Source organism: Hyla sarda, chromosome 10 (genome assembly GCF_029499605.1).
Source record: "Hyla sarda isolate aHylSar1 chromosome 10, aHylSar1.hap1, whole genome shotgun sequence".
Classification (NCBI taxonomy): Eukaryota; Metazoa; Chordata; class Amphibia; order Anura; family Hylidae; genus Hyla; species Hyla sarda.
The window spans coordinates 142,001,643-142,028,972 of NC_079198.1; the positions used below are offsets into that span (position 1 = coordinate 142,001,643).

The window sequence follows — 27,330 nt, forward strand, 5'->3', positions numbered from 1 at the left end:
GCTGTGTCTGGTATTACAGCTCTGTCTGTGGGCAGATTTTTTAGTTGAGTGATGTATTACATCTCCGCTCCAATAAGCACATACAGTATATTCTAGGATAATCGGATATCCTATACTTTATTTGCTATCCTGTCTAATGTCCCCTGACAAACCCAGGTATCTTTTTTTGTGGGAAACGCTTCGGGACAGTCTTGTAAATATGTTGAGGGTGCGTTCACACACACTTTGTTTTTGCGGGTTTTCCGCTGCCTATTTGAAAGGGACGGGCTCTTCTCGGCTGTCCATAGCAGATTTTCAGTGGCAGAATTTACGATGCGGAAAATCCGCCGCTGTCCCTACCAACTTCAACAGGGCTTGCGGCTGATTTTCCGCAGCGTAAATTCCTCCGTGGAAAATCTGCTGCGGATAGCCGAGAAGAGCCCGCCCCTTTCAAATACGCAGCGGAAAACCCGCAAAAACAAAGAGCGTGTGAACGCACCCTGAGATGGTTTTGTGAATATGTTGGGAGAGTGTTTGTCTGGGTCATAGTATTAATAAGGGTACGTTCACACTGAGAAATATGTGCGAGGAATTTGCGCTGAACAAATCCGCTCAGAATTTACAGTTTTTTTCCTCACAGAATGTGCACGGAATTCCGCACAGAAATCAGTGCGGAGTTCAGCGCAGCATAGGAGACATTGTAAAAAAAATTTGGGCCAGAATTCCACGCAGAAGGGTGGCGACCTGAAATTTTTTTTTGCATTGACTTCTATGGAGTTACGACTCGAATTCCGCATGAAGAAAGAACATGTTCATTCTTCATGCGGAACAGAATTCAGTGACAGAATTCCGCTAGTGGAAATTCCTCAGTGTGAACTGAGGAGCAGAAATGTCATTACATACTATGGGGTTGTTCACTGCTGATTGACTTGGAGAGGAATAAGTGAGCAGAATTACTTGCGGAAATTCCTCTCCAAACCCTCAGTGTGAATGTACCCTAAGGAGTCACAATTTACTCCCTTTATTTATTTATTATTTATTCGTGGTTAAATATTTTGGCCCTTGTGCTGATTCTTCTGATCTATTCTATTGTTTATTTTATCTTCTGTATCTATTTTATATATTCATATTAAAGGTTGTTTTGTTTAAATTTGGCGATATCCTATACTTTATTGTCTAGTTGCTATTCTGTCTAATGTCCCCTGATGAACCCAAGTATCAATTTTTTGGGGGTGAAACACGTCGGGACGGTTTTGTGAATATATTGGGATAATTTTGTGAATATCTTGGGAGTTGGTTTGTCTGGGTCATAATACTAATTAGGGCAGTATTTTCCAAACTGTGTGTCTCTAGCTGTTGCAAAACTACAACTTACAGCAGTCCGGTCATGCTGGGAGTTGTAGTTTTGCAACAGCTGGAAAAAACACTGAATTAGATATCAATATTTGGCACTCATTATCGTATCTTTTTTTTTAGGTGAAACGCGTCGGTATGGTTCTGTGAATATGTTGGGAGTGTGTTTGTCTGGGTCATAGTACTAATAAGAAGTAAAAAATCGACACTCATTTGCAATGTCCCCTGTAGTTTGTTTTTTTTAAGTTATCCGGGGTTAAATATTGTGGCCCTTGTGCTGATTCTTCTGATCTATTCTTCTGTTTATTTTATTTTCTGTATATATTTAATATATTCATATTAAATGTTGTTTTGGTAAAATTGGATGACTTTTTTTTAACAAGATCACAGATGATAAATCAGGTAGAAACATGCAGCCACACAAACGAGATGCAAAACGGGGGGGGGGGGGGGGGGGGGGACATTTAAAAGTTAATAAATCTGCCGAACACAGAAAAATTAGATGTAAAAGTAGCAAAACACCCCAAATAAATAGTGCTGGATACATTAGCCCCTCTGATAGTGACTAGAGATGAGCGAGCTTACAGTAAATTCGATTCGTCACGAACTTCTCGGCTCGGCAGTTGATGACTTTTCCTGCATAAATGAGTTCAGCTTTCAGGTGCTCCGGTGGGCTGGAAAAGGTGGATACAGTACTAGGAAAGCGTCTCCTAGGACTGTATCCACCTTTTCCAGCCCACCGGAGCACCGGAAAGCTGAACTCATTTATGCAGGAAAAGGCATCAACTGCCGAGCCGAGAAGTTCGTGACGAATCGAATTTACTGTAAGTTCGCTCATCTCTAATAGTGACGCCATATCCTCTCCATGTCCCGCAGTTTGGTGCCTCCATATAACACCCTATTAGTCTGGGCATGCATCTGTGTCTGGGGAGCTGCACATTATATTGTGTTAAAAAGAACCTGTGCTGTTAATTCTGGGGAAGCGTGCCGCTGTTTAACAGGTTCCTTTCCTGTCGTGAAGTGTAAGTCAGTCTCCTGAATAATTCCACTACTCAGAAAAGAAACACTTTAAATAACCTGTCTAACATGTTCCTTACAGGTACTGGAGCAGAGTAAGTTAGTCTCTTGAACATCTTTAAAGGGGTACTCCGGTGGAAACCCCTTTTTTTTTTTAATCAATTGGTGCCGGAAAGTTAAACAGATTTATAAATTACTTCTATTAAAAAATCTTAATCCTTCCAGTAATTATCAGCTGCTGAATACTACAGAGGAAATTATTTTCTTTTTAGAACACAGTGCTCTCTGCTGACATCACGCGCACAGTGCTCTCTGCTGACACCTCTGTCCATTTTAGGAACTGTCCAGAGCAGCATATGTTTGCTATGGGGATTTTCTCCTACTCTGGACAGTTCCTAAAATTGACAGAGATGTCAGCAGAGAGCAATGTGGTCGTGATGTCAGCAGAGAGCTCTGTGTTCCAAAAAGAAAATAATTTCCTCTGTAATATTCAGCAGCTAATAAGTACTGGAAGGACTAAGATTTTTTAATAGAAGTAATTTACAAATCTGTTTAACTTTCTGGCACCAGTTGATAAAAAAAAAAAAAAAAATTAAGTTTTCCACCAGAGTACCCCTTTAAGGCACTTAGAAAAGCAGCACTTTAAATATGCAGCAAGCTTACATATATATATATATATATATATATATATATATATATATACACACACACACACACACACACTCTCCCTCTAAAGCTCTTCCCTCTACAACAAATTTAACACCTTAAAGGGGTACTCTGCCGGGAAAACATTGTATCCCCTACCAAAGGATAGGGGATAAGATGTCTGATCACAGGAGTCCCGCCACTGGGGACCCCCGCGATCTCCGGGCCAGCACACGGAAGCTTGGAGCTTTTGTGTTCGTGACGTCACGCCACATTCCTTCCATAATAGGGCTGCAGCTAACGATTATTTTAATAATCGATTAGTTGGCGATTATTTCATCGATTAATCGGAAAAAATGTCAAAATGCCAAAAAAAGGGGTTCAGCTGATTCTACTTGAAAAATTATGTACAATGGCCATATTAAAAGTGTCTAGCATGTCATGTGACCAAACAGCAGGAATGTTGTATATATATATATATATATATATATATATATATATATATATATATATAATTTTATTTACGTTTACGCCGGTTGCTGTCATTATTAATGATCCTGTACAGAAACCAGCCTAAGTTTGATATTGCCGCATGGGTAACTGTCTGAACTATTAAAATAAAATGCTAATGATTCACTAATATTGTAATAGTTCAGACAGTCAGCCGTGCGGTAGTATCAAATATGTAAAAGAAAAAGTTATTTTACTTTTTTTTTTTTATAGCAATAGGAAAAGGAGGAGCTAATTTTTATTGGGGGAGCGGTTCGTCACGAACTTCTCGGCTCGGCGGTTGGTGACTTTTCCTGCATAAATTAGTTCAGCTTTCAGGTGCTCCGGTGGGCTAGAAAAGGTGGATACAGTCCTAGCGGAGAGTCTCCTAGGACTGTGTCCACCTTTTCCAGCCCACGGGAGAACCTGAAAGCTGAACTAATTTATGCAGGAAAAGTCATCAACTGCCGAGCCGAGAAGTTCGTGACGAATCAAATTTACTGTAAGTTCGCTCATCTCTAGTCACAACCCCAAATTGAGCTAATATAACCATGTAAGCGTCATCTGCTCGGTTCTGTTATCAATAAGAGATGGGGAATCATCGCTAAGTTCTAATATTCTATTACAGGACGGGTCTGTGACCAGAGACTGAGGAGATCGGACACCCTCCCCGCTCCCCGATCCCGTGTTATCACCGCACACGACGGGCGAAGCAGCTTTCATGGCGGGAGTTTGTTCTCAGGTCGGACTGGGGGAAGTGAGTATTAAGCAACAGAAATACTCTACAGATCTACAACCTGTTGCGAAACTACAACTCCCAGCATGCCCGGACAGCCGAAGGCTGTCCGGGCATGCTGTGTGTTGTAGTTTTGCAACAGCTGTAGGCACCCTGTTTGAAAAACACCGCTTTAAAGGGGTACTCCACTGGAAAACATTTTATTTTAAATCAACTGGTGCCATAAAGTTAAACAGAGCTGTAAATGACTTCTATTGAAAAATCTTAATCCTTCCAGTACTTAGCTGCTGTTATGATTCACTGGAAGTTCTTTTCTTTTTGAATTTCCTTTCTGCCTGACCACAGTGCTCTCTGCTGATATCTCTGTCCATTTTAGGAACTGTCCAGAGTAGGAGCAAATCCCCATAGAAAACCTCTCCTGCTCTGGACAGTTCCTGACATGGACAGAGGTGTCAGCAGAGAGCACTGTGGTCAGGTAGAAAGGAAATTCAAAAAGAAAAGAACTTCCTGTGGATCATATCAGCAGCTGATAAGTACTGTAAGGATTAATATTTTTAAACAGAAGTAATTTACAAATCTGTTTAACTTTCTGTCACCAGTTGATTTAAAAAAAATGTTTTCCAATGGAGTACCCCTTTAAACACTATTATTGTACCCTAAACAGTTCCTACATGCCATTCTAATAAAAAACATAGCTGCTTTCTTTCAGAAACAGCGCCACACCTGTCCTCAGGTTGTGTGCGGTATTGCAGTTCTGTTCCATTGAAATAAATAGAGCTGAGTTTTAATTCCACACACAACCCAAGGACAGGGATGGCGCTGTTTTTCTTATCCGGGAAAACCCCTTAAGCATAAAGGGGTGTTTTATTGTTTTGCAACAGCTGGAGGCACACTTTTTGGAAAACACTGCTATTAACACTATTATTCCATCCTAAGCAGTTCCTAGATCCCATTTTAATAAGAAGCATTCTTCCAGAAACAGCGCCACACTTTCCTCAGTTTGTGTCCGGTATTGCAGTTCAGTTCCATTGAAATAAATAGAGCTGAGTTGTAATTCCGCACATAACCTGAAAGCAGGGGTGGTGCTGTTTTACTAATCCTGGACAACCCCTTTAGTATAATTTATGGGGTCCAAGCTCCTAGTTCTTTTCTGATACAGAGCACCAAATCCCCTGCAGAGACATGGGGGTAAGATTTATCATTAGGGCTTATTTTTTGTTTTTCATTGATTACGGAGCTAGAAAAAAATATATGCAATTATTATTATTGTACCAATTATGTATTTCATTATTTTTTTTTTACAGAGTTTTATTTAAACATGTAAAAAGTGTAAGGGGTAAAATTTTTATTTGGAGGGATTTTTTTTTAATTTTTTTAAACAAAATGTTCTATTTTATTTTACCCATTTTTTGCCTCCCTCAGGGCCTTATAATAAGCCATCAGCAGTTTGCTTACATAGATCAATGTTATACTTATTGCATTACATTGTTATCGGCACTTGATTGCTAAGGGCTGCCTGAGGATCACAGGTAAGGCCCGGGCTTCCCCCACAATCCATTGGCTAAGGTGTCTAGGGGACCCATCGGCACCCCCGCGATGTAATCTCGGGGGTGCCGATGGTTCCCCTAGACACCAGGAATTATTTCATGTTTAAATGCTGCAATTGCTATTGATGATGGCATTTAACCATTTGAATGACGGATATTGGAGTGATCTCCGATGTCCGTCATTATCGGCATATGACTCTTGGGCCCGCACCATATTCCCCTCACCACGGAAAACCTTTTTTTTTTTTTTTTTTTTTTAAATCAACTGGTGCCAGAAAGTTAAACAGATTTGTATTAAAAAAAATCTTAATCCTTCCAGTACTTTTTAGGAGCTGTATACTACAGAAGAAATGCTTTTCTTTTTGCATTTCTCTTGTGTTCCGACCACAGTGCTTTCTGCTGACCTCTGCTGTCCATTTCAGGAACTGTCCAGAGTAGCATATGTTTGCTATGGGGGATTTTCTCCTGCTCTGAACAGTTCCTAAAATGGACAGCAGAGAGCACTGTGGTTATGACAGAAGAGAAATCAGAAAAGCATTTCCTCTGTAGTATACAGCCCCTAAAAAGTACTGGAAGGATTATGTTTTTTTAATAGAAGTCATTTACAAAACTTTCTGGCACCAGTTGATTTAAAAAAAAAAAAAAAGTTTTCCACGGGAGTACCCCTTTAAAGAAGCCATCTGATTGGCTGACATGGGCAACTGGCCAACTTTTCCTCTGCACGGAATTTTGATAAATTTCCCTCTATAGCAGCGGTCTCCAACCTGCGGACCTCCAGATGTTTCAAAACTACAACTCCCAGCATGCCCAGACAGCCTTCGGCTGTCTGGGCATGCTGGGAGTTGTAGTTTTGCAACATCTGGAGGTCCGCAGGTTGGAGACCGCTGCTCTATAGAGTTGAATGGTAACATTCTGGTGTTTATACAGCGATCTCCACTATTACACCAGGAATCTTCCTGTAATTTTCATCACATCCTGTAATTCTACATTTTTGCAGGAGTCTTGGATCTCTGTATCAGAAAAAAACGGAGCCACGTCCATTATAAAGATATAAATCAGCGCAAAATAATGGCCCTAAAACGAAAAAGTATCAAAACGTATCTGTTCGCTTTAACAAGCACATTTGGTTGTATTTCCGATGGAGTGACTTTCCCCATCATCCAATACAGCAGCTTGCGATAATAAAAAAAAAGCGAATGTGCTTTGTCTGGACGGCAAATCGTGAAATATCGAAAACTTTCCAAGCGCGACGCGAGGTGTAAATACTCTGCGCAATAAGAGAATTAACCCCCTATATAAAGGCTCATTATTACAATAGGACAATGAAGCTTTATTACTCACACCGTGTGATCACAATATGGCGCACAGTGAACTGCGGCCATTCCGGTGACCGCTCGTCTCTGAAGTCTCTTCAGGCTCAATTATGTCTAATGCGCCATTGTGAGCTTTATCCCGGTAATCGTTTTGCTGAATATCCCTTTCATACAACTTTGACAGGGAAAAATATCTCCCAGGCACAGAAGTTGGCCGACCTAGACAGCGAGTTGGCAGCCATGCTGTACAGCCGAATGAAAGAGGTGAGCGTCGCGTACCAGCAAGCAAACAGCGAGACGGATGCCGCTCAGAGGCGGAAAATGGAGAGAATGATGGCAGTCAGACAGCTGGAGTCACAGGAGGACCCGAAAATGAGAAAATCGCTCCTACCTGTAAGTACACACGGTCATCTAGTCTGAATACGCTCAGGGATTTTTATTCTAGATGTAGCTGGGGGGTGTAGGGCCGGAGATAGAACTGGTTACATCACCTTATCGCCAGTGACATCACATGGCACCTTAAAGGGGTGCTCCGGCCCCAAGACATCTTATCCCCTATCTAAAGGATGTCTGATCGTGGGGAGTCCCGCCGCTGGGGACCCCCGCAATCTAGCATGCAGCACCCACCTGTAAGCACTGCAGTGTAAGCACGCTGGAGGCTCCCAGTGTTATGCCTTACAACCATGAGGACGGAGTATCGTGACGTCACGACCCCGCCCCCTCAATGCAAGTCTGTGGGAGGGGGCGTGACGGACATCACACCCCCTCCCATAGACTTTCATTGAGGGGGCGCGACGTGACGTCACGAGCGGTGCGTGGCCATGGCGTCACGAGCCTCCGGCGCTGAACCCGACGCTCTAAACCAGTGTTTCCCAACCAGGGTGCCTCCAGCTGTTGCAAAACTACAACTCCCAGCATGCCCAGACAGCCTTCGGCGGCTGGAGGCTGTCAGTGTTATGCCTCCCAACCACGAGGACGGAGTATCGTGACATCACGCCCCTGCCCCCTCAATGCAAGTCTATGGGAGGGGGCGTGACGGGCATCACACCCCCTCCCATAGACATTCATTGAGGGGGTGCGACGTGACATCACGAGCGGGGCGTGGCAGTGGCGTCACGAGCCTCCGGCGCTGAACCCAACACTCTAAACCAGTGTTTCCCAACCAGGGTGCCTCCAGCTGTTGCAAAACTATAACTCCCAGCATGCCCAGACAGCCTTCGGCTGTCTGGGCATGCTGGAAGTTGTAGTTTTGCAACAGCTGGAGGCACCCTAGTTGGGGAACACTGCTCTAAACGAACGCCAGATGCAGCACGGAGATCACGGGGGTCCCGCCTTTGGATAGGGGATAAGATGTCTAGGGGTTGGAATACCCCTTTAAAGGAGATATATCATGCCCAAAAACATATCCCCCTATTCGCAGGATAGGGGATAAGTTTTAGATTATAAGGGGTCCGACCACTGGGCCTGCATGGGCCCCCCGCTCTCCCTGGTGATGGGGCGCTCTGACCCCCTTCATGTGTCTCTATGGGAGAGCTGTTCAGCTATACATGAAGGAGGCGTGCCGGCCGTGGCTTCGTGCAGGGGTCATGACGATCCGTTCCCAGGGAGAGTTGGGGCCCCGTACAGGAGATTATGGGGGCTCCCAGCAGTTGAACCCCCCACAATCTAAAACTACATACATTTTTGGGCATGATACATCTCCTTTAAGACTATGTAACATATTATATAACTTGTATAGTCTCAGAAGGGGATGAAGGAAATGTGACGTAGACCTTAAAGAGGAACTCCACTGCCCCAGCGTTCAGAACATTTAGTTCAAAAAGCTGGGTGCGGGCTGCTGGGATCTTGGTGTCAAGGCCACGCCCCTTCTTTTGTCACGCCATGCCCCCTCCCATAGACTTGCATTGAGGGGGCGTGGCGTGACACCACGAGGGGCGTGGCTATGACATCATGACACCCGGACCCAGCGCTTGGAACAAAATGTCCTGAACACTAGGGCAGTGGAGTACCTCTTTAAGGGCTTTTTATAAGTGCCAGCTTTAAACCTGGGATGGCCATGATACGCTTAGAAGTCCAGAGATGGCACCAGGTACCAGCACTGTTCCCAAGTAACCACATAAACCCAAATCTTCCTCCATGAACCAAAATCTTCCTCTGAATATACTGCGTCCCGATATAGCTGCGGATTCTGTGCACGGTCACAATAAATATATAGTATTTAACCCACCAACTTTGGAGTAAGGTTTTACAATTTTCATCCCTCGCCAAACCCGCAGCGCCATATGTAGTCAGTCCCTTAAAGGGGTACTCCACCCCTAGACATCTTATCCCCTATCCAAAGGATAGGGGATAAGATGTCTGATCGCGGGGGTCCCGCCGCTGGGGACCCCCGCATTCTACCATGCAGCACCCACCTGTAACGGCTTCTGGAACCGCTGGAAGCCCTCAGGCTAATACCAACCCGACCACGGGGACGTAAGATCATGACGTCACAACTCCGCCCCCTCAATGCAAGTCTATGGGAGGGGGGCGGGACCCCAGCCATCAGACATCTTATCCCCTATCCTTTGGATAGGGGATAAGATGTCTAGGGGCGGAGTACTTCTTTAAAGGGGTACTCCGCCCCTAGACTGCAGCACCCCCTGTAATCTGATGCACTGAGCGAACTTCGCTCCTTGCCTGATGACGGCCGATGCCGTGGCCGGAGGCCTGTGGTGTCATGACCCCACCCCCTTGTGACATCATGCCCCGCCCACTCAATGCAAGGAGATGGGGTATGACGTCACGAGGGGGCGGGGCCATGACAACACGAGCCACCGATCCCTCCATCGCCAGTCATCAGGCACGGAGGCAAGTTCGCTCCATGCACCAGATTACAGGCGGTACTGCAGGAGAGATCGCGGGGGTTCCCAGTGGTGATAGGGGATAAGATGTCTTGGGGCGGAGTACCCCTTTAAGGGATTATATCACTAAGATGAAGGGCGAATTATCAGAAATAACTTTAGTATGGTGATGTTACCTGCGAGATGTAAGAATAGAAACATTTTAAAAACGAATCTATTGTAGCAGTCAGTCAGTGGGTATGCTGCCACACGTCCACCTGCAGCTGCTATAGGGTAGTATGTATAGTAGTTACCAGAGTGCCCTGTATGGTGGGTGACAGCATAATTCATGGGAAGCAGATCCCTTTCTTTACCGGAGTGTGCTGGAGAGCGCGGCTAGAAGCAGCAGAGTCCGCCATGGTTGCCACGTCCTCCACGCACTTCACATTTTTGCCTTGTCGCTTTGACCTTTTGAGGTGGCTCATTCTTAATAAACATCTCTCCAGGAGACACACCCTTGTTTTAAGGTAAAAGTGCCCCAAATTGGGTATCACTGGAGGGTATTAGGGCTCTGGAATGGAAGCCGGTCACGTAGCCGCTCACTGTCACGTCTTCACCACATGGCACCAGTATCAGACGCCCCTTGTCATTTTTATATAGTGTTCTATGACTGTCCGATAATCCGGAATATCTGATCATCTTCTCACTGATCCGGAATTCATAGCATTTTATTGTATAAGTTTCTGACAAAACAAAGTGTTTTATCTGCTGAGCAGAAGAAATAAGACATGAAGTTGGTAAGTTTTTACATTTTTAATGTCAGGATAAAGTTTTCCTTCTTGGCCGTCGCCCGGCCCATCTGTCTGTACAGAGTTAGCAGCAATTTACTGTGGATGAAGCAAGTTTCCATCTGAATAAATTACACGGCTTCGTAAGAACGAGATGATCATTTCTTATGTATTAATCTTGGTAGATGTTGTAGTCGCCCTGACAAATATATTAATGGATATTGAGTAGTGAGCGCTGCCAAAAAACGTATAATATCTGCCTCCCGATACCTGTGCACGGGGACGAGATGAAATACTCTGAGCTAACAGGAGGGGGCGCCATTCTAGACAGATAGAAAGCAGCTACAAAAAGCTTCTCTCTTTGGAGGACCCCACGTGTCATATTGTTGACATATTGTTTCTTTTAAAGGGGTACTCCACTGGCCAGCGTTCGGAAGTAAATGTACCCAATGCTGTTTTTGTGCTGTGGGGGTTGGCCACGCCCCTCGTGACATCCCGAATGCTGTTTTCATGCTGTGGGGGTCGGCCACGCCCCTCGTGACATCCCAGCCAAGCCCCCTCCATGCCCCCTCCCATAGACTTGCATGGAAGGGGCATGGGCGTGATGTCACGAGGGGCAAGGTTGACCCCTCGCAGCACGAAAACAGCATTAGGAACATTTACTTCCGAATGCTGGCCAGTGGAGTACCCCTTTAATGGAAACCATGCAATTCTTAATTTCTCCTGCGGTGGTGCTGTTGCGAAACCGAACACTTGCAGCCAGAATTTCCAGCAGATCACTGGGGCTAGACATTGGACACCTATACATACATCAGGGACATCTTCAGAGATATAAGACAAGAAATCTGCAATGTGAACAAACCCATAGTTATATCTGTTTTGTTGTTTCTTTCTTCTATCTTAAAGAAGCACTCCAGGCTGTCTTTTTGCCAATATTGTGCACACTCACCATTACTAGTCCTCCAGTGCCATCTGTTTCGTTCCAGCACAGCAGCATCTATGTATTTCATTACTGTAACTGGGTCATGCAATCACCGTTCTGACCCACAGAAAAGCACAGTGTCAGAGGAAGTGGTCAGTTCTGGGTCAGCTGACTTCCTGTGAACTACAGGATTACATCATCACCTATGAGATCCCTTCTGCTAGCTCCCAGACCCCTTTCCTTCCAGGTCTTTCTGTATACTGCTGCTGCTGTCTCCATGGGATCAGGATATATAGTAGTTATACACCTTCCCTCCAGCTCTATCTATATACTGCTGCTTCTATCTCTATTGGATCATGATATATATAGTAGTAATACACCTCCCCTCCAGCTCTATCTGTATACTGCTGCTATCTCTATGGTATCAGGATATATAGTAGTTATACACCTCCCCTTCAGCTCTATCTATATACTGCTGCTACTATTTCTATTGGATCAGGATATATATAGTAGTTGTACACCTTCCCTCCAGCTTTATCTGTATACTGATGCTGCTATCTCTGTGGGATCAGGATATATAGTAGTTATTCACCTCCCCTTCAGCTCTATCTATATACTGCTGCTGCTATTTCTATTGGATCAGGATATATATAGTAGTTATACACCTCCCCTCCAGCTCTATTTGTATACTGCTGCTGTTATCGCTATGGTATCACGATATGTAATAGTTATACACCTCACCATCCAGCTCTATTTGTATACTGCTGCTGCTATCTCTGTGGGATCAGGATATATAATAGTTATACACCTCTCCTCCAGCTCTATCTGTATACTGCTGCTATCTCTATTGGATCAGGGTATATAGTAGTTATACACCTCCCCTCCAGCTCTATCTGTATACTGCTGCTATCTCTATTGGATCAGGGTATATATAGTAGTTGTGCACCTCCCCTCTAGCTCTATCTGTATACTGCTGCTGCTATCTCTATTGAATCATGGTGTATATATAGTAGTAATACACCTCTCCTGAGGCATGTACACATGTTACAATTTTATCACAATTGTGCAAATTTCTCCTGCGGTGTATATAGTAGTATATAGCAGTGTATACGGATACTGGAAGCCTGTGCTAGCATTTCTCCTGCGGTGTATATAGTAGTATATAGCAATGTGTACGGATACTGGAAGCCTGTGCTAGCATTTCTCCTGCGGTGTATATAGTAGTATATAGCAGTGTATATGGATACTGGAAGCCTGTGCTAGCATTTCTCCTGTGGTGTATATAGTAGTATATAGCAGTGTATACGGATACTGGAAGCCTGTGCTAGCATTTCTCCTGCCATGTATATAGTAGTATATAGCAGTGTATACGGATACTGGAAGCCTGTGCTAGCATTTCTCCTACGGTGTATATAGTAGTATATAGCAGTGTATACAGATACTGGAGGCCTGTGCTGGCATTTCTCCTGCGGTGTATATAGTAGTACATAGCAGTGTATACGGATACTGGAAGCCTGTGCTAGCATTTCTCCTGCGGTGTATATAGTAGTATATAGCAGTGTATACGGATACTGGAAGCCTGTGCTAGCATTTCTCCTGTGGTGTATATAGTAGTATATAGCAATGTGTACGGATACTGGAGGCCTGTGCTAGCATTTCTCCTGCGGTGTATATAGTAGTATATAGCAGTGTGTACGGATACTGGAGGCCTGTGCTAGCATTTCTCCTGCGGTGTATATAGTAGTATATAGCAGTGTATACGGATACTGGAAGCCTGTGCTAGCATTTCTCCTGCGGTGTATATAGTAGTATATAGCAATGTATACGGATACTGGAAGCCTGTGCTAGCATTTCTCCTGCGGTGTATATAGTAGTATATAGCAGTGTATACGGATACTGGAACCCATTGCTAGCATTTCTCCTGCGGTGTATATAGTAGTATATAGCAGTATATAGAGAAGAGGGTTGCATTGACAATCCAACACAATGGGCAGCACATTGAACACATTTTATAAGTGATCACAAACTTGTAAATAACTCATGAAAGAATAAAGTTACGTTATAACCAATCACATCATTGTTTTTCTTGTGAAATTCCCAATAAGTTTAATGTGTCACATGACCCTCTTCCAAAAGTTGGATTCAAAATGGCCGACTTCAAAATGGCCGCCATGGTCACCTCCCATCTTGAAAAGTTTCCCCCCTCACATATACTAATGTGCCACAAACAGGAAGTTACTATCACCAACCATTCCCGTTTTATTAAGGTGTACACATAGAAATGGCCCATCCTGAAGAAAGATCTAGACTGTCACCCAACTTTCCCAGAATCAGACAACATGTAACAAATGTCAGACTAAATGATGGCTTTTATTATGTAGTTTGTATCGTGCCTCTCTTTGTTGTATGAGACATTAGTATTGAGCAGTTTTTCAGTGTTTTTCTCGTTTTTTTTACTTTGTTTTCAGTCTCAACACGAGCAGCGCACTCAGCACACCAGAGATTTGCAGATCATTGAAGCGTACCGGGAGCGCACCAAAGCCGAGTGTATCTCCAGTATGCTGAATCAGGCTATTACCTCAAATTATACTGTCTATGCTACGCTGGGCACCGCAGAATTCTTCGAATTTCAACTTAAAAACCCTTCTAACATCCAGTACACGGTATCTATTGAGATTGATCATCCCGACCTCAGGTACGACCTGTGATGTATTGTCTCCTATTTATAGTGTTAGGAACCGTATGTGCAGCCGAAAACCAACTTCACTATGAGGAATCCGGCCATAAGGTGCCCACCCAGGAAGACCCCACAGACCAGGAGAGAATCCAACATGGCCACCACCTTAAGTCATCCTTGTCTGGTATTTCAAGACCTTAAAGGGGAACTCCAAGGAAATGTTTATTTTTATTTTTTTAAATCAACTGGTGCCAGAAATCCAAAGGATACTCTGTCCCCGTGGTCGGGAGACATAAGACTTGGCGCCTCCAGCACTTCTTCAGTGCTCACAGGTGGGTGCTGCATGCTAGATTGTGGGGTTCCCCAGCGGGATAGGGGATAAGATGTCTATCCTTTGGATAGGGGATAAGATGTCTTAGGGCCGGAGTACCCCTTTAAACAGATTTGTAAATTACTTCCATTTGAAAATCTTAATCCTACCAGGACTTATCAGCTGCTGTATGTTCCAGAGGAAGTTCTTTTCTTTTTGAATTTCCTTTCTGTCTGACCACAGTGCTCTCTGCTCTGTGGTCAGACAGAAAGGAAATTCAACAAGAAAAGAACTTCCTGTGGAGCATACAGCAGCTGATAAGTACTGGAAGGGTTGAGATTTTTTAATAGAAGTAATTTACAAATCTGTTTAACTTTCTGGCACCAGTTGATTTAAAAAAAAAATTGTTTTCCATCGGAGTACTCCTTTAAAGGGGCACTCCATTGACCAGCGTGAAACTAAATATTCCAAACACTATTTTTGCGCTGCATAGACTTGCATTCACAGGCGTGGCCATGATATCACATGGGCGTGTGTCCGACCCCCGCAGCGCGCAAACAGTGTTTGGAACATTTAGTTTCACACTGGTCAGTGGAGTACCCCTTTAAAACTTGGTTGGGTTGAAAAAAAATATTTCAAAAGCTAAAACCTTTTTTTTTCGCACATATTTGTTTATTATATTGCCCAACCTAGTCCTCTTTCTGGTACCAGGACTTAATATGGCAATGTCCCGTATTGAACCCTGGCACCAGGAAGAAGACCAGGTTCGGGGGAGTTTGTCTTACCCCCCCCCCTTTGTTGGATAACCTGCATGTGTATGGAGCGTAGGGGGAGAGAGCGGTTTGCTGAATAAGTGTTTAGCCAATAGCATTCTAAGTTGTCTGGTCCGAATATAAGGACCTGGGAAGCTCTAGGTTCGGGAAGGTAGAGCTACTAGTGCTAGCTTGAAAGTCCATAATTAGTCTTTTCAGTGCTGGATTCACAGATTGCACTGCTTCGTACTGCTCAAAAATGTCCTTCATGCTACTGCTGCTGCTTCTGAGTGTTTGATACAGAAGTTTTAGGGGAACAGGACCTGGTTCTCGGTGTCAGTAGAGATCTTGAGAGCCCATAGTGAGTTTCCACAGGGCTGGATTCACAGCTTACACTGCTTAATACTGCGTTATAATGTCCTTCATGCTGCTGCTGCTTTTGAGTGTTTGGTACAGAAATTTTAGGGGAGCAGGACCTCCTTTTCTGTGTCGGTAGAGATCTTGAGAGTCCATAGTGAGTTTCCACAGTGCTGGATTCACATCTTACACTGCTCTATAATGTCCTCCATACTGCTGCTTCTGATGCTATAGAGATGTAAGGGAGCAGGACCTCCTCTTCTGTGTGCTTGGAGCTCTTGATCTTTAGAGTCCATCGTGAGTCTCCACCATCTGTGTAGACTTGTTTGCTGCATCCAGGGCCTGGATAGTGATCGGCTTCATGTAGTTGATGTGGAAGATGGTGGTTGGATAGTGTAGAAAGAGGTGATGGGAGAATTTATATTATAACGTTGTAAAAGGGTCAATAAAGGAAATATCGGAATAGAAAATATTGTCCCTGAGTGTTGTGTAGGTTTCTTTGGGGGTCTTAATACCCTACAAGTATTTTCCCCGGTATTTACTAAGGTTTCCCTTTTGCACTTTTCCCTACATTTTGCTTTTTTTGCACCCACTCTCATCTGTCGGGTTTTCCAGAACTCAAATCCACCACATGTTCTGTGGAAACCTTAGTTAATATGTGAAGATTATGTTTTAGAATTTCAGGGACACGCCCCCTTTTCAACAGCCACACCCAATTTTCCTGGCGACCACTCCCCTTTTTGGGGGTTTCTGAGTGAAATGGAGAGTTGGTCGGGTTCTTTGATTTTCTTGGCGCATATTCTGGCCCAAATTCTGATGCAGAAACAATTTGTGGCGCTCAACCCCACAACACAGGTCAGGTTGACAATAGTAAATCAGGGCCATTGTGTTTTATAGTGACAAACCGGTTAATATTTTGGTAGAATTGACCTTTTTGCTGACAAAGTAAATCACAGAGCTGAAGTTTTCTCTATAACTTTCCAGGGTGATCGTGGATACTCAGGAATGGAGACATTTTAAGGACCTGACGAACACGACGACCCCTATAGAGGAGAACATGTTCCATGTCCAGCAGCAGAGCGATTCCCCTCAGCTCTACCTCCGACCCAAGGAGACGGTTCATATCCCATTCAGATACCAAACCTTCGTCCTGGATCCTGCCTCCTTGTTGCAGGTGAATTTTATAAACAGATTTTGTTGTTTTTAAACTTAAAACGTTCCTCAGGTTCAAAGCTTTTAAGAGTTTGCCTTTTATCCATTACTTTATGCATATACAGGGCCATAAGTGTTAACTCCTTAAAGGGTTACTCCAGTGGAAAAAATATTTTTTTATTCAACTGGTGCCAGAAAGTTAAAAAGATCTGTAAATTACTTCTATTTAAAAATCTTAATTCTTCCACTACTTATCAGCTGCTGTATGCTCCACAGGAAGTTGTGTAGTTCTTTCCAGTCTTTCCAGTACTCTCTGCTGACACCTTTGTCCATGTCAGGAACTGTCCAAAACAGGAGCAAATCCCCATAGAAAACCTCTCCTGCTCTGGACAGTTCCTAACACGGACAGAGGTGTCAGCAGAGAGCACTGTGGTCGGACTGGAAAGAGCTACACAACTTCCTGTGGAACATACAGCAGCTGATAAGTACTGGAAGGGTTAAAAATTTTAACTTAAAGTAATTTACAAATCTGAACAATGTAGAAACAACCGCACTCACCCAATTGATGTGCACAGGTTACTTTATTCCGTTGAACATAGAACGTAGAACACAGAAGAACAGGCAGTCGGCAGGAGCGCCGGGGAACAATAGGTGTAGTTTACTACACCTCTTGTAGTTTACTACACCTCTTGTAGTTTACTACACCTCTTGTAGTTTACTACACCTCTTGTAGTTTACTACACCTCTTGTTCCCCGGCGCTCCTGCCGACTGCCTGTTCTTCTGTGTTCTACGTTCTATGTTCCACGGAATAAAGTAACCTGTGCACATCAATCGGGTGAGTGCGTTTTTTTCTACATTGTTCTGATTGTGTCAAGCGATATGTGCCTTCTACACCAGCACCCCGACATAGCACATACTGTTTAGTCTCTGTCCACGCCTGGTATAGCGGATACCACATCACTCAGTACATTACCTGCACAGCAGTGCCGGACTTGTACTTTTCCTATCTGCTCATAATTTACAAATCTGTTTAACTTTCTGGCACCAGTTTATTAAAAAAAATTAATTGTTTTACACCGGAGTACCCCTTTAGCGACATAGGACGTAAATGTATGTCCTGATGCCCTTGTACTTAACGCACCAGGACGTACATTTATGTCCTTTACGTGATGCGAGCACCAGACCGCTCCTCGCATCATGCACGGCAGGTCCCGGCTACTATCAGCAGCCAGGGACCAGCCGGTAATGGTGGACATCAGCGATCGCGCTGTTGTCCGCCATTAACCTCTCAGATGCCGTGATCAATATAGCTCACGGCATCTGCGCATTGTGGTCATTTGAATGGATTATCGGATCACCGCGGCGCTGCCGCAGGGATCTAATCATCCAACATGGCGACCAGAGGTCCCCTTACCTGCTCAGGCCGTCATCCCGGGGTCTTCTCCTTTTGGTCTAACATCGAGCAGACCAGAGAAGAAGATCGTTGATAACACTGATCAGTGCTATGCCTATGCATTGTGGTTTTCTTTTCCCTTTCCTATACAAATAATATTTTTTCTGTTGCGCCATACATTTTATGGTGAAATGATAGGTGTCATAACGAAGGACAATTGGTCACCCAAAAAACAAGCCCTCACATGGTCTGTGAATGGAAAGATAAAAGAGTTAGGATTTTTAGAAGGCGAGGAGGAAAAAACTAAAATGCTAAAATAAAATTGTCCGTGTCCTTAAGGGGCTAAACATGGAATTTATGTTTTGTTTTGTTGGTGCAGAGTCCGGATGCCACCAATTTAGCGAACAGCTCAAACGCTTTGTCCCAGTACAAGCCGAACACCATGTCTTCCAAACGGATTAAGGTAAGATACCTGGAAATTATGGGGTAAATCCTTCAGTCGTCTTCTCTCGCGAAATCTTGGACGATGACAACCAGTATGGCCAACATATCAGTTCCTATGTGGCAGTGGTCTCCAAACTGTGCACCTCCAGCTGTTGAAAAACTACAACTCCCAGCATGCCCGGACAGCCAACGGCTGTCCGGGCTTGCTGGGAGTTGTAGTTTTTCAACAGCTGGAGGCCCACAGTTTGAGTTGTAGTTTTTCAACAGCTGGAGGCCCACAGTTTGGTGACCACAGCTATATCGGATGTCAGCCAAGTTATCCTAGACTTCTAAATTGCAAACGTGCTACTGTAAAACCTACAGACCTGTTGTTCAAGGGTCTAGGAAAGTTGTGTGTGAAGACCTCTTGTACCTGGGCATGCTGGGATTTTTAGTTTTGCAACATCTGGAGGCCCACAGATTGGTGACCACAGCTATATCGGATGTCAGCCAAGCTGTCCTAGACTTCTAAATTGCAAACATGCAACTGTAAAACCTACAGACCTGTTGTTCAGGGGTCTAGGAAAGTTGTGTGTGAAGACCTCTTGTACCTTCAATGGCGGCTTCCGGTCATAATTTATTCTTCTCGTTTGTAACAGGTTTCTTTTATGGCGTCAGACGGAAGACCCATCGCCATCCTCAAGGTGAGCGTAGAACCCCAGCCGCACGTTGTTGACCAAACGTTCCGGTTCTATCACCCGGAGCTGACATTCCTGAAGAAGTCCATCCGGTTACCACCATGGTACACGCTTCCAGGTAGTATAAGACAACGCTCTGTGGTCAAGGATACACTGCCCATAAATAAACATATATGAAGTCATGTGACTCAATATGTTGTCCGGATCTTTCCCAGGTGCCCCTGTTGGAATGCCCGGAGGGGAACCAGAGCTCTATGTGCGATGCAGTGACCCCAATGTGATCTGTGATACCCAAAAATTTGTAAGTAGGATCCAAAGATTGATAATACTTGTAATATTGTTTATATATTTATTTCTTTATTATATATATATATATTTTTTTTTAAGACAAGTAATATTTATTTTAATTTCTCTTTAATAAATAATTAATTAAATGAATTACCATAGAATAATAATACATGTAATATTCTGTAGTCAGTCTTATCCACAGCATAAATGGGATTACTGAGTGACTACAGAATATTACACGTATTTCTATTATTTGTTAATTAATTAATAAAAAGAAATCTAAAAAAAATGTACTTGTATTAAAAAAGTAAAACCATAAAAAAATGATATATATATATATTTTTTTTTATACAAGTAATATTTTTTTTATATTTCTTTTTATTAATTAATTAACAAATAATAAAAATACGTTTAATATTCTGTAGTCAGTTTTATCCACCGTGTAATCCCATTTATGCTGTGGATAAGACTGACTACAGAATATTACAAATCTTCACTCCAAGGAAACAGCACCAATCACTAGGTCCGGTTAAAGTGCAGAATATTACATGTATTTTTATTATTTGTTAAGTAATTAATTAATAAAAAATAAATCTAAAAAAAATTACTTGTATTAAAAAAATAAAACCATTAAAAAAATGATATATTTATATTTTTTTTTATACAAGTAATATTTTTTTATATTTCTTTTTATTAATTAATTACTTAAAGGGGTATTCCAGGCAAAATCTTTTTTTATATATATCAACTGGCTCCGGAAAGTTAAACAGATTTGTAAATTACTTCTATTAAAAAATCATAATCCTTCCAATAGTTATTAGCTTCTGAAGATTTCTGTGTAACTGCTCAATGATGATGTCACGTCCCGGGAGCTGTGCATGATGGGAGAATATCCCCATAGGGACTGCACAGCTCCCGGGATGTGAGTCATCAGAGAGCAGTTAGACAGAAAACAACAACTCAACTTCAGAAGCTAATAACTATTGGAAGGATTAAGATTTTTTTATAGAAGTAATTTACAAATCTGTTTAACTTTCCGGAGCCAGATGATATATAAAAAAAAGTTTTGGCCTGGAATACCCCTTTAACAAATAATAAAAATATGTGTAATATTCTGTAGTCAGTCTTATCCACAGCGTAAATGGGATTACCGTACTCTGTGGATAAGACTGACTACAGAATATTACAAGTATTTAAAAAAAATATATAAAACCACTAAATAAAAATAATAAATAAATGTATGTATTTATTTTTATTTCGTGGTTTTATTTTTCTAAATACATGTAATATTCTGTAGTCAGTTTTATACACTGATTAATCCCATTAAAAGTAATGAGCAGCAAGTTCAGACGAAAATTATTTTGCGGAATTCCGCTCTAAAATTTCACAGTGTGAACCTTAAACTGAAATAAGCAGTTCAGCCAACTCTCCTCTAATATGTAGGGGGCCTAAAAAAAATAAAAATAGAAAAGGACATGGAGGTGGCAAGGGGTGTCAGGGAGGCAACATGGGGCCCTCAGTTGGTGGTGGGGGGGACAGCCTTGGAATTATTTGGCCTAGGAATTATATTCCCAAAGATAAAGCAGCGGTAGAAACCACTTATTTATCTCCCGCCATTGAAATTGGTGGCTAAATCTTGGACTGTGGCTATTGGCTGGTATTATGACCAATTGTAAAAAGCTATAAAGAGGGGTCATACAACCGAGACAACCCAAGTACCCCCAAGGCAAAAGCCTAGGGTCAAAAAAAATATTAATTAGACTTCCACCTCTGAAAGATCATGTTATTAATAAACAGAAAGATGTGCCCATTAAATGTGAGTAGAAGCTGAAAAGACCAGTACCCCTGTGTATTGCAGTAGCAAACTTTTTGTAACTGCTTACTAAGGGTTAATACCCATAATATACATATAACTAATCTAAATATATGGTAAGTGGAAGCTGCAGTACTCCTTCACTAGTACACAGAGAGGAATTGAAATTAAAATTTTAACATGTTTCACTGTACTGAAGTATCATCAGGGGGATATAGAGGCATTGGCCCAGTGCACTCTAGACACACATACTATATATGGGTTCTCTTCCATTCTGGGGAGAATTCTGACTTGGCATTAATCCCAATCAGCTTCTGAGACTTTGTAACCAGAGCCAGTTCTGATCAGAGGGCACGCTACCTTATATGGTGGTGTGATGGGAAACTTACTCTGCATACTTCTTACCCAGAAAACCCGTGGAGTGCTAAAGGCCTTTTTGAATCTCCGTTTTACACCAGAAGCGGTGCCTCTCCCTGAGGAAAATACTCGTCCCTTTTAGATATATGTATATATATAGATATATATATTATATGTGTGTGTGTATATATATGTGTGTGTGTGTGTGTGTATGTATTTGTATCGAAGGTTTTAGAAAGGGAAAAATGTTGGGTTCTGTGCCGAATTTCCTGTCTTTTCATATCTTTTTTATGTGTCTAGCTTCTGTATTTGGCTCACAAATCCCTCTGTTCTGCTGCTCACTCATTCTGACATCCACTGCTCAGAAAGGCAAGCACTGAGCCTGCCCTCACTCACCATGCATTCACTTCCTCCCTGAGTCTGCTGTGCTGGGTCTCTTCATCCAATCACTGCATTCTGCTCTGTAACCCCCTCCTCTGTGTTTTCATGCTGCAGTCTGATAGGACAGGAGTGAGCACAGAGGAGCGCTAGTCCCGCCCTCACTTCCTGGACTTTGTCCCTGCCTGTACTTCAGTTGGGACAAAGATGATGCTTCAGCCGGACAGAATTATGTTCTGCATGGTATGGGGACCCCTAGTGGTCTTTTTATTTTTTAATTTTTTTATTAGCCATAATTTCTGTAAAAAGGAGATACATTTTTTATGAAGTATATTAGAAAGGTTAATGTTTTGCGGAGATGACAGCGCCCATTTAACACCGCGTCCAATCATTCGTGTAAATTAGATTGGACGTGCGTGATTGCGCCCGGGGGTCGGGGGCAGGGCCCGCTTCTTATACGATTACACGCTTGTAGCTGTTTTATTACAATGGGCAGAATGAATCTCATTTTTGTCCATTTTAAAGCTGCATTACGGAGCTTTCTGGGATTAAAGCTTCTCTAATCATTTAGACGCTCGTCTTCGGAGAATGGTGGCTGACAAAAATGTATTGTGGCACCTGGAATAATTACAACATTTTATCTCCTGGCCCCGGCTCCTAATCTCCTAACTACACATCCAATCAGGATCACAGTCAGCCCCGTGGATGGCGGCAGAGCAGCGTGCCTCGCCGGCCGCAGATTTACGTTTTTTTTTCCGAGCTGTCACATGCATTATGCAAAGCATCGTTAAATGAGTTTTTGTGTCGCATTACAACAACAACAAGTGAACGCCAAAGTACAGATCAAAAGACGTAAAAGCTCAGTTACAGCCAATGTGCAGTCAGTCATGGGCCGCCCGTCATCCACAACGCTCACGGCCGCCATTACGGAGGCTGCATCACATGACGTAAAGAAAGAAAACACTACGTATAAGTCAGTGTTGCCAATGGCTGTCCGGGCATGCTGGGAGTTGTAGTTTGACAACAGCTGGACGGAGATAGTTTGGGGACCACTGACCTATAGGAGTGGTCTCCAAACTGTGGCTCTTCAGATCTTGCAAAACTACAACTCCCAGCATGCACGGACAGCCAACGGCTGTCCGGGCATGCTGGGAGTTGCAGTTTTGCAACAGCTGGAAAGCCACAGGCTAGGGCAGTGGTCTCCAAACTGTGGCCCTCCAGCTGTTGCAAACTACAACTCCCAGCATGCCTGGACAGCCAATGGCTGTCCGTGCATGCTAGGAGTTATAGTTTCGCAACATCTGGAGGCTCATAGTTTGGAGACCACTGGTATAGGTCAGTGGTCCCCAAACTATCGTCGTCCAGCTGTTGCCAAACTACAACTCTCAGCATGCCCGGACAACCAATGGCCACAGGCTAGGGCAGTGGTAACCACAGGCTAGGGCTGTGGTCAAGAAACTGTGGACCTCCAGCTATTGCAAAACTACAACTTCCAGCATTCCCAGACAGCCAATAGCTGTCTGAGGATACTGGGAGTTGTAGTTATGTAACATCCGGAGGCTTGTACTTTTGCAACATCTGGAGGGACACAGTTTAGAGACCAGTGTCATAATTGAGGAGCCTGGTAAAGTTGGGTGACAATCCCTGTGGATGCTGTGATGGCAGACATGATGGCTGTCACTCATCTTTTCCAGGGTCCTATTTACTGGTGCGATCGATGAGTGTGATTTGTCAATTTACAATTACAGCTAAATGTTCCTCTGATTGTTCTAGGGACTCGGAGAACCCCAGGATGTGTTCCTCAAAGTCGCTGGAGGACCCAGTCCACACATTAAGAGGTTCTTTGTTGCACTGTATACGTAAGTTCTGTTGAATGTAGCAATGTTTTATTTTTTTTATTTTTTATTTTTTTTTAATATTGATCCTGTTATTTTGTTGTTCCCTGATGAACCCTGCTGTTGAATGTATAAGGGAGAAACACGTCGGGATATAAGATGATATAGCATTGAATTTTTTCTGGGGTCACAATATTGCACTGGGGATCATTTCTGCATTAAGATAATGGTCCTGTTGTTTTTTTTTTTGTTGTTTTTTTTGTCCCCTGAATAACCCTGCTATTCCCCTGGGGTCATAGGGGAATATTTATCAAAAACTGTGTAGAGGAAGAGCGGTGCAGTTGCCCATAGCAACCAATCAGATCGCTACTTTCATTTTAAAGAGGCCTGTGAAAAATGAAAGAAGTGATCTGATTGGTTGCTATGGGCAACTGCACCGCTCTTTCTCTACACAGGTTTTGATTTATCTATGTATGTATGTGTGTATGGGGACATTTTAAAGGAGTATTCCGGCCTTAGACATCTTATCCCCTATCCAAAGGGAACCCCCCGCGATCTCCTTGCAGCCCCCAGCATTCTGTGTCGGGGGCAGCTCCTGAGACTTGACATTGCGGCCACGCCCCCTCGTGACATCACACCAGACCCCCTCCATTCATGTCTATGGGAGGGGGTGTGACAGACGTCACGCCCCCTCCCATGGACATGAATGGAGGGGGCGTGGTGTGATGTCACGAGGGGGCGTGGTCATGATGTCACATCTTGAGAGCAGCGCCCAGATTATCGGCATCTCAGTGTCGGGACCCCTGCGATCGGACATCTTATCCCCTATCCTTTGGACAGGGGATAAGATGTCTGAGGCCGGAGTACCCCTTTAAGAGGCACGAGATCTTTCAGTACCTGCACGTAAACAAGGTTTTTATTCACGGATCAAACAAGGATCCTGAACATTGTGAACAATGAAGTATAAATAAAGATTTACCTTATTTCACTTAACATTCTAAACTTTTTTTGAACTTTTTGTATCCCCTTGATTGCAGAATACAAGGTAAATGATGAAGGTTTTAATTCTGGTTTCTATGGTTACAACCAGAGATCTGTAAATAAATCAATTATAGTCACGGTAACCATGTTTTTTTTTTTGTTTTGTTACTTTGTGGCTTTATTTATCAAATAAAAAAACAACAACTTCTTTCCTCTGACAGCCGCCTCGTATAGAGCGGCATGGCGGGTGCAGGGGCCTGGCGGCCATGTTTGTAGAGTCGCCTCTCTGATTTATCCCGGCAGAGAGCGGCTCTGTGTACGTTCCCTGTGCACTTAATAAAGCCGCGTCTGCAGTCTGATGGCGGTAATGTGCTTTTTATCCTCTTGTTACTGCTGAATCACATTTTATAGCTGCACAAATCCGGCCTCAACCTGTTTATAAAACAACCAATAAAACCGTCCGAGGAGAGATCCTTATTTTACGGCCCCATCAGTGTTAGCGCTGAGATAAACGTCCGGGGTTATACCGCTAATTGGTTAATTTCGAGAGGCCACAAAAGTTATGTACCTGATGGTTTCACTGTCTGACTAGTATAGATAATGTACATATTCTTGTATATAGGAGAAGTATTATAGTAGTTATATTCTTGTATATAGGGGGCAGTATTATAGTAGTTATATTCTTGTATATAGGGGGCAGTATTATAGTAGTTATATTCTTGTATATAGGAGCAGTATTATAGTAGTTGTATTCTTGTATATAGGAGCAGTATTATAGTAGTTATATTCTTGTATATAGGAGGCAGTAATATAGTAGTTATATTCTTGTATATAGGAGGCAGTATTATAGTAGTTATATTCTTGTATATAGGAGCAGTATTATAGTAGTTATATTCTTGTATATAGGGGCAGTATTATAGTAGTTATATTCTTGTATATAGGGGCAGTATTATAGTAGTTATATTCTTGTATATAGGAGCAGGTATTATAGTAGTTATATTCTTGTATATAGGAGCAGTATTATAGTAGTTATATTCTTGTATATAGGGGCAGTATTATAGTAGTTATATTCTTGTATATAGGAGGAAGTATTATAGTAGTTATATTCTTGTATATAGGAGCAGTATTATAGTAGTTATATTCTTGTATATAGGAGCAGTATTATAGTAGTTATATTCTTGTATATAGGAGCAGTATTATAGTAGTTATATTCTTGTATATAGGAGGCAGTATTATAGTAGTTATATTCTTGTATATAGGAGCAGTATTATAGTAGTTATATTCTTGTATATAGGAGGCAGTATTATAGTAGTTATATTCTTGTATATAGGAGCAGTATTATAGTAGTTATATTCTTGTATATAGGAGGCAGTATTATAGTAGTTATATTCTTGTATATAGGAGCAGTATTATAGTAGTTATATTCTTGTATATAGCAGCAGTATTATAGTAGTTATATTCTTGTATATAGGAGGCAGTATTATAGTAGTTATTTTCTTGTATATAGGAGCAGTATTATAGTAGTTATATTCTTGTATATAGGAGCAGTATTATAGTTGAAATTGTATACTTACCGTAATTTCTCTTTCTTCGAGACAGAAGGCAGCACAGAAGGAATAGGCCTGGCCTCTTTTATTCTTCCTAGGACCGCCCACCTAAAAAAAACTCCACAATAGTCAGCCAATGGCATGACAGCATACCTTATAATTAGTCACATCTCATACATTCAAACTGTGTAAATAACTAGACTCTTTTCTCTGATGCTTAATTGATTTTATTGGGTGGGTTATATGTGCTGCCTTCTGTCTCGAAGAAAGAGAAATTACGGTAAGTATACAATTTCAACTTTCTTCTTCGACTTCCGGCAGCACAGAAGGAATTCTCGCTAGCTTAGAGAACAGGGGTAGGGTTTATTGCTGAAATACTGCAGATAGTACCCCAGTGCTAAAGGCTGGATTCTCTGCTTGAAGATTAAGCCTGTAATGGTTGACAAAGGTGGAGGAGGTTGACCACGAGGCTGCATTGCATATATCTGTCAACGGTACTTGTGCTCTCTCCGCCCAAGAAGTAGCAGTGGCTCTGGTGGAATGAGCTCTGATTTGAAAGGGGGGTTCTTTGTTTTCCAACCTATAACACTCCAGTATTACTGACTTCAGCCATCTCGCCAAGGTGTCTTTAGCCGCTTTCTTTCCCTTCCTCATTCCAGAAAATTGAATAAATAGATTTTCATCAATTCTGAAAGATTTCACTCTTTGTAAATACACTAGCAGAGCAGATCTGACATCCAACGAGGAAGATTCGGAT

General features: G+C 42.7%; 1 protein-coding gene across 2 annotated transcripts in view; it reads left to right on the top strand.

The window, feature by feature from the left end:
* Positions 1-27,330, top strand: part of NPHP4 (nephrocystin 4) — a 292,086-nt gene that overhangs the window by 240,494 nt on the left and 24,262 nt on the right. For both annotated transcript variants that reach the window (XM_056544490.1, XM_056544489.1), the window contains 8 exons: positions 4,112-4,240; positions 7,264-7,472; positions 14,080-14,306; positions 16,692-16,881; positions 18,633-18,716; positions 19,336-19,492; positions 19,590-19,675; positions 23,984-24,069. In XM_056544490.1, the coding sequence (XP_056400465.1) occupies positions 4,112-4,240; positions 7,264-7,472; positions 14,080-14,306; positions 16,692-16,881; positions 18,633-18,716; positions 19,336-19,492; positions 19,590-19,675; positions 23,984-24,069 (1,168 nt within the window). The remainder of the gene's footprint in view (positions 1-4,111; positions 4,241-7,263; positions 7,473-14,079; positions 14,307-16,691; positions 16,882-18,632; positions 18,717-19,335; positions 19,493-19,589; positions 19,676-23,983; positions 24,070-27,330) is intronic.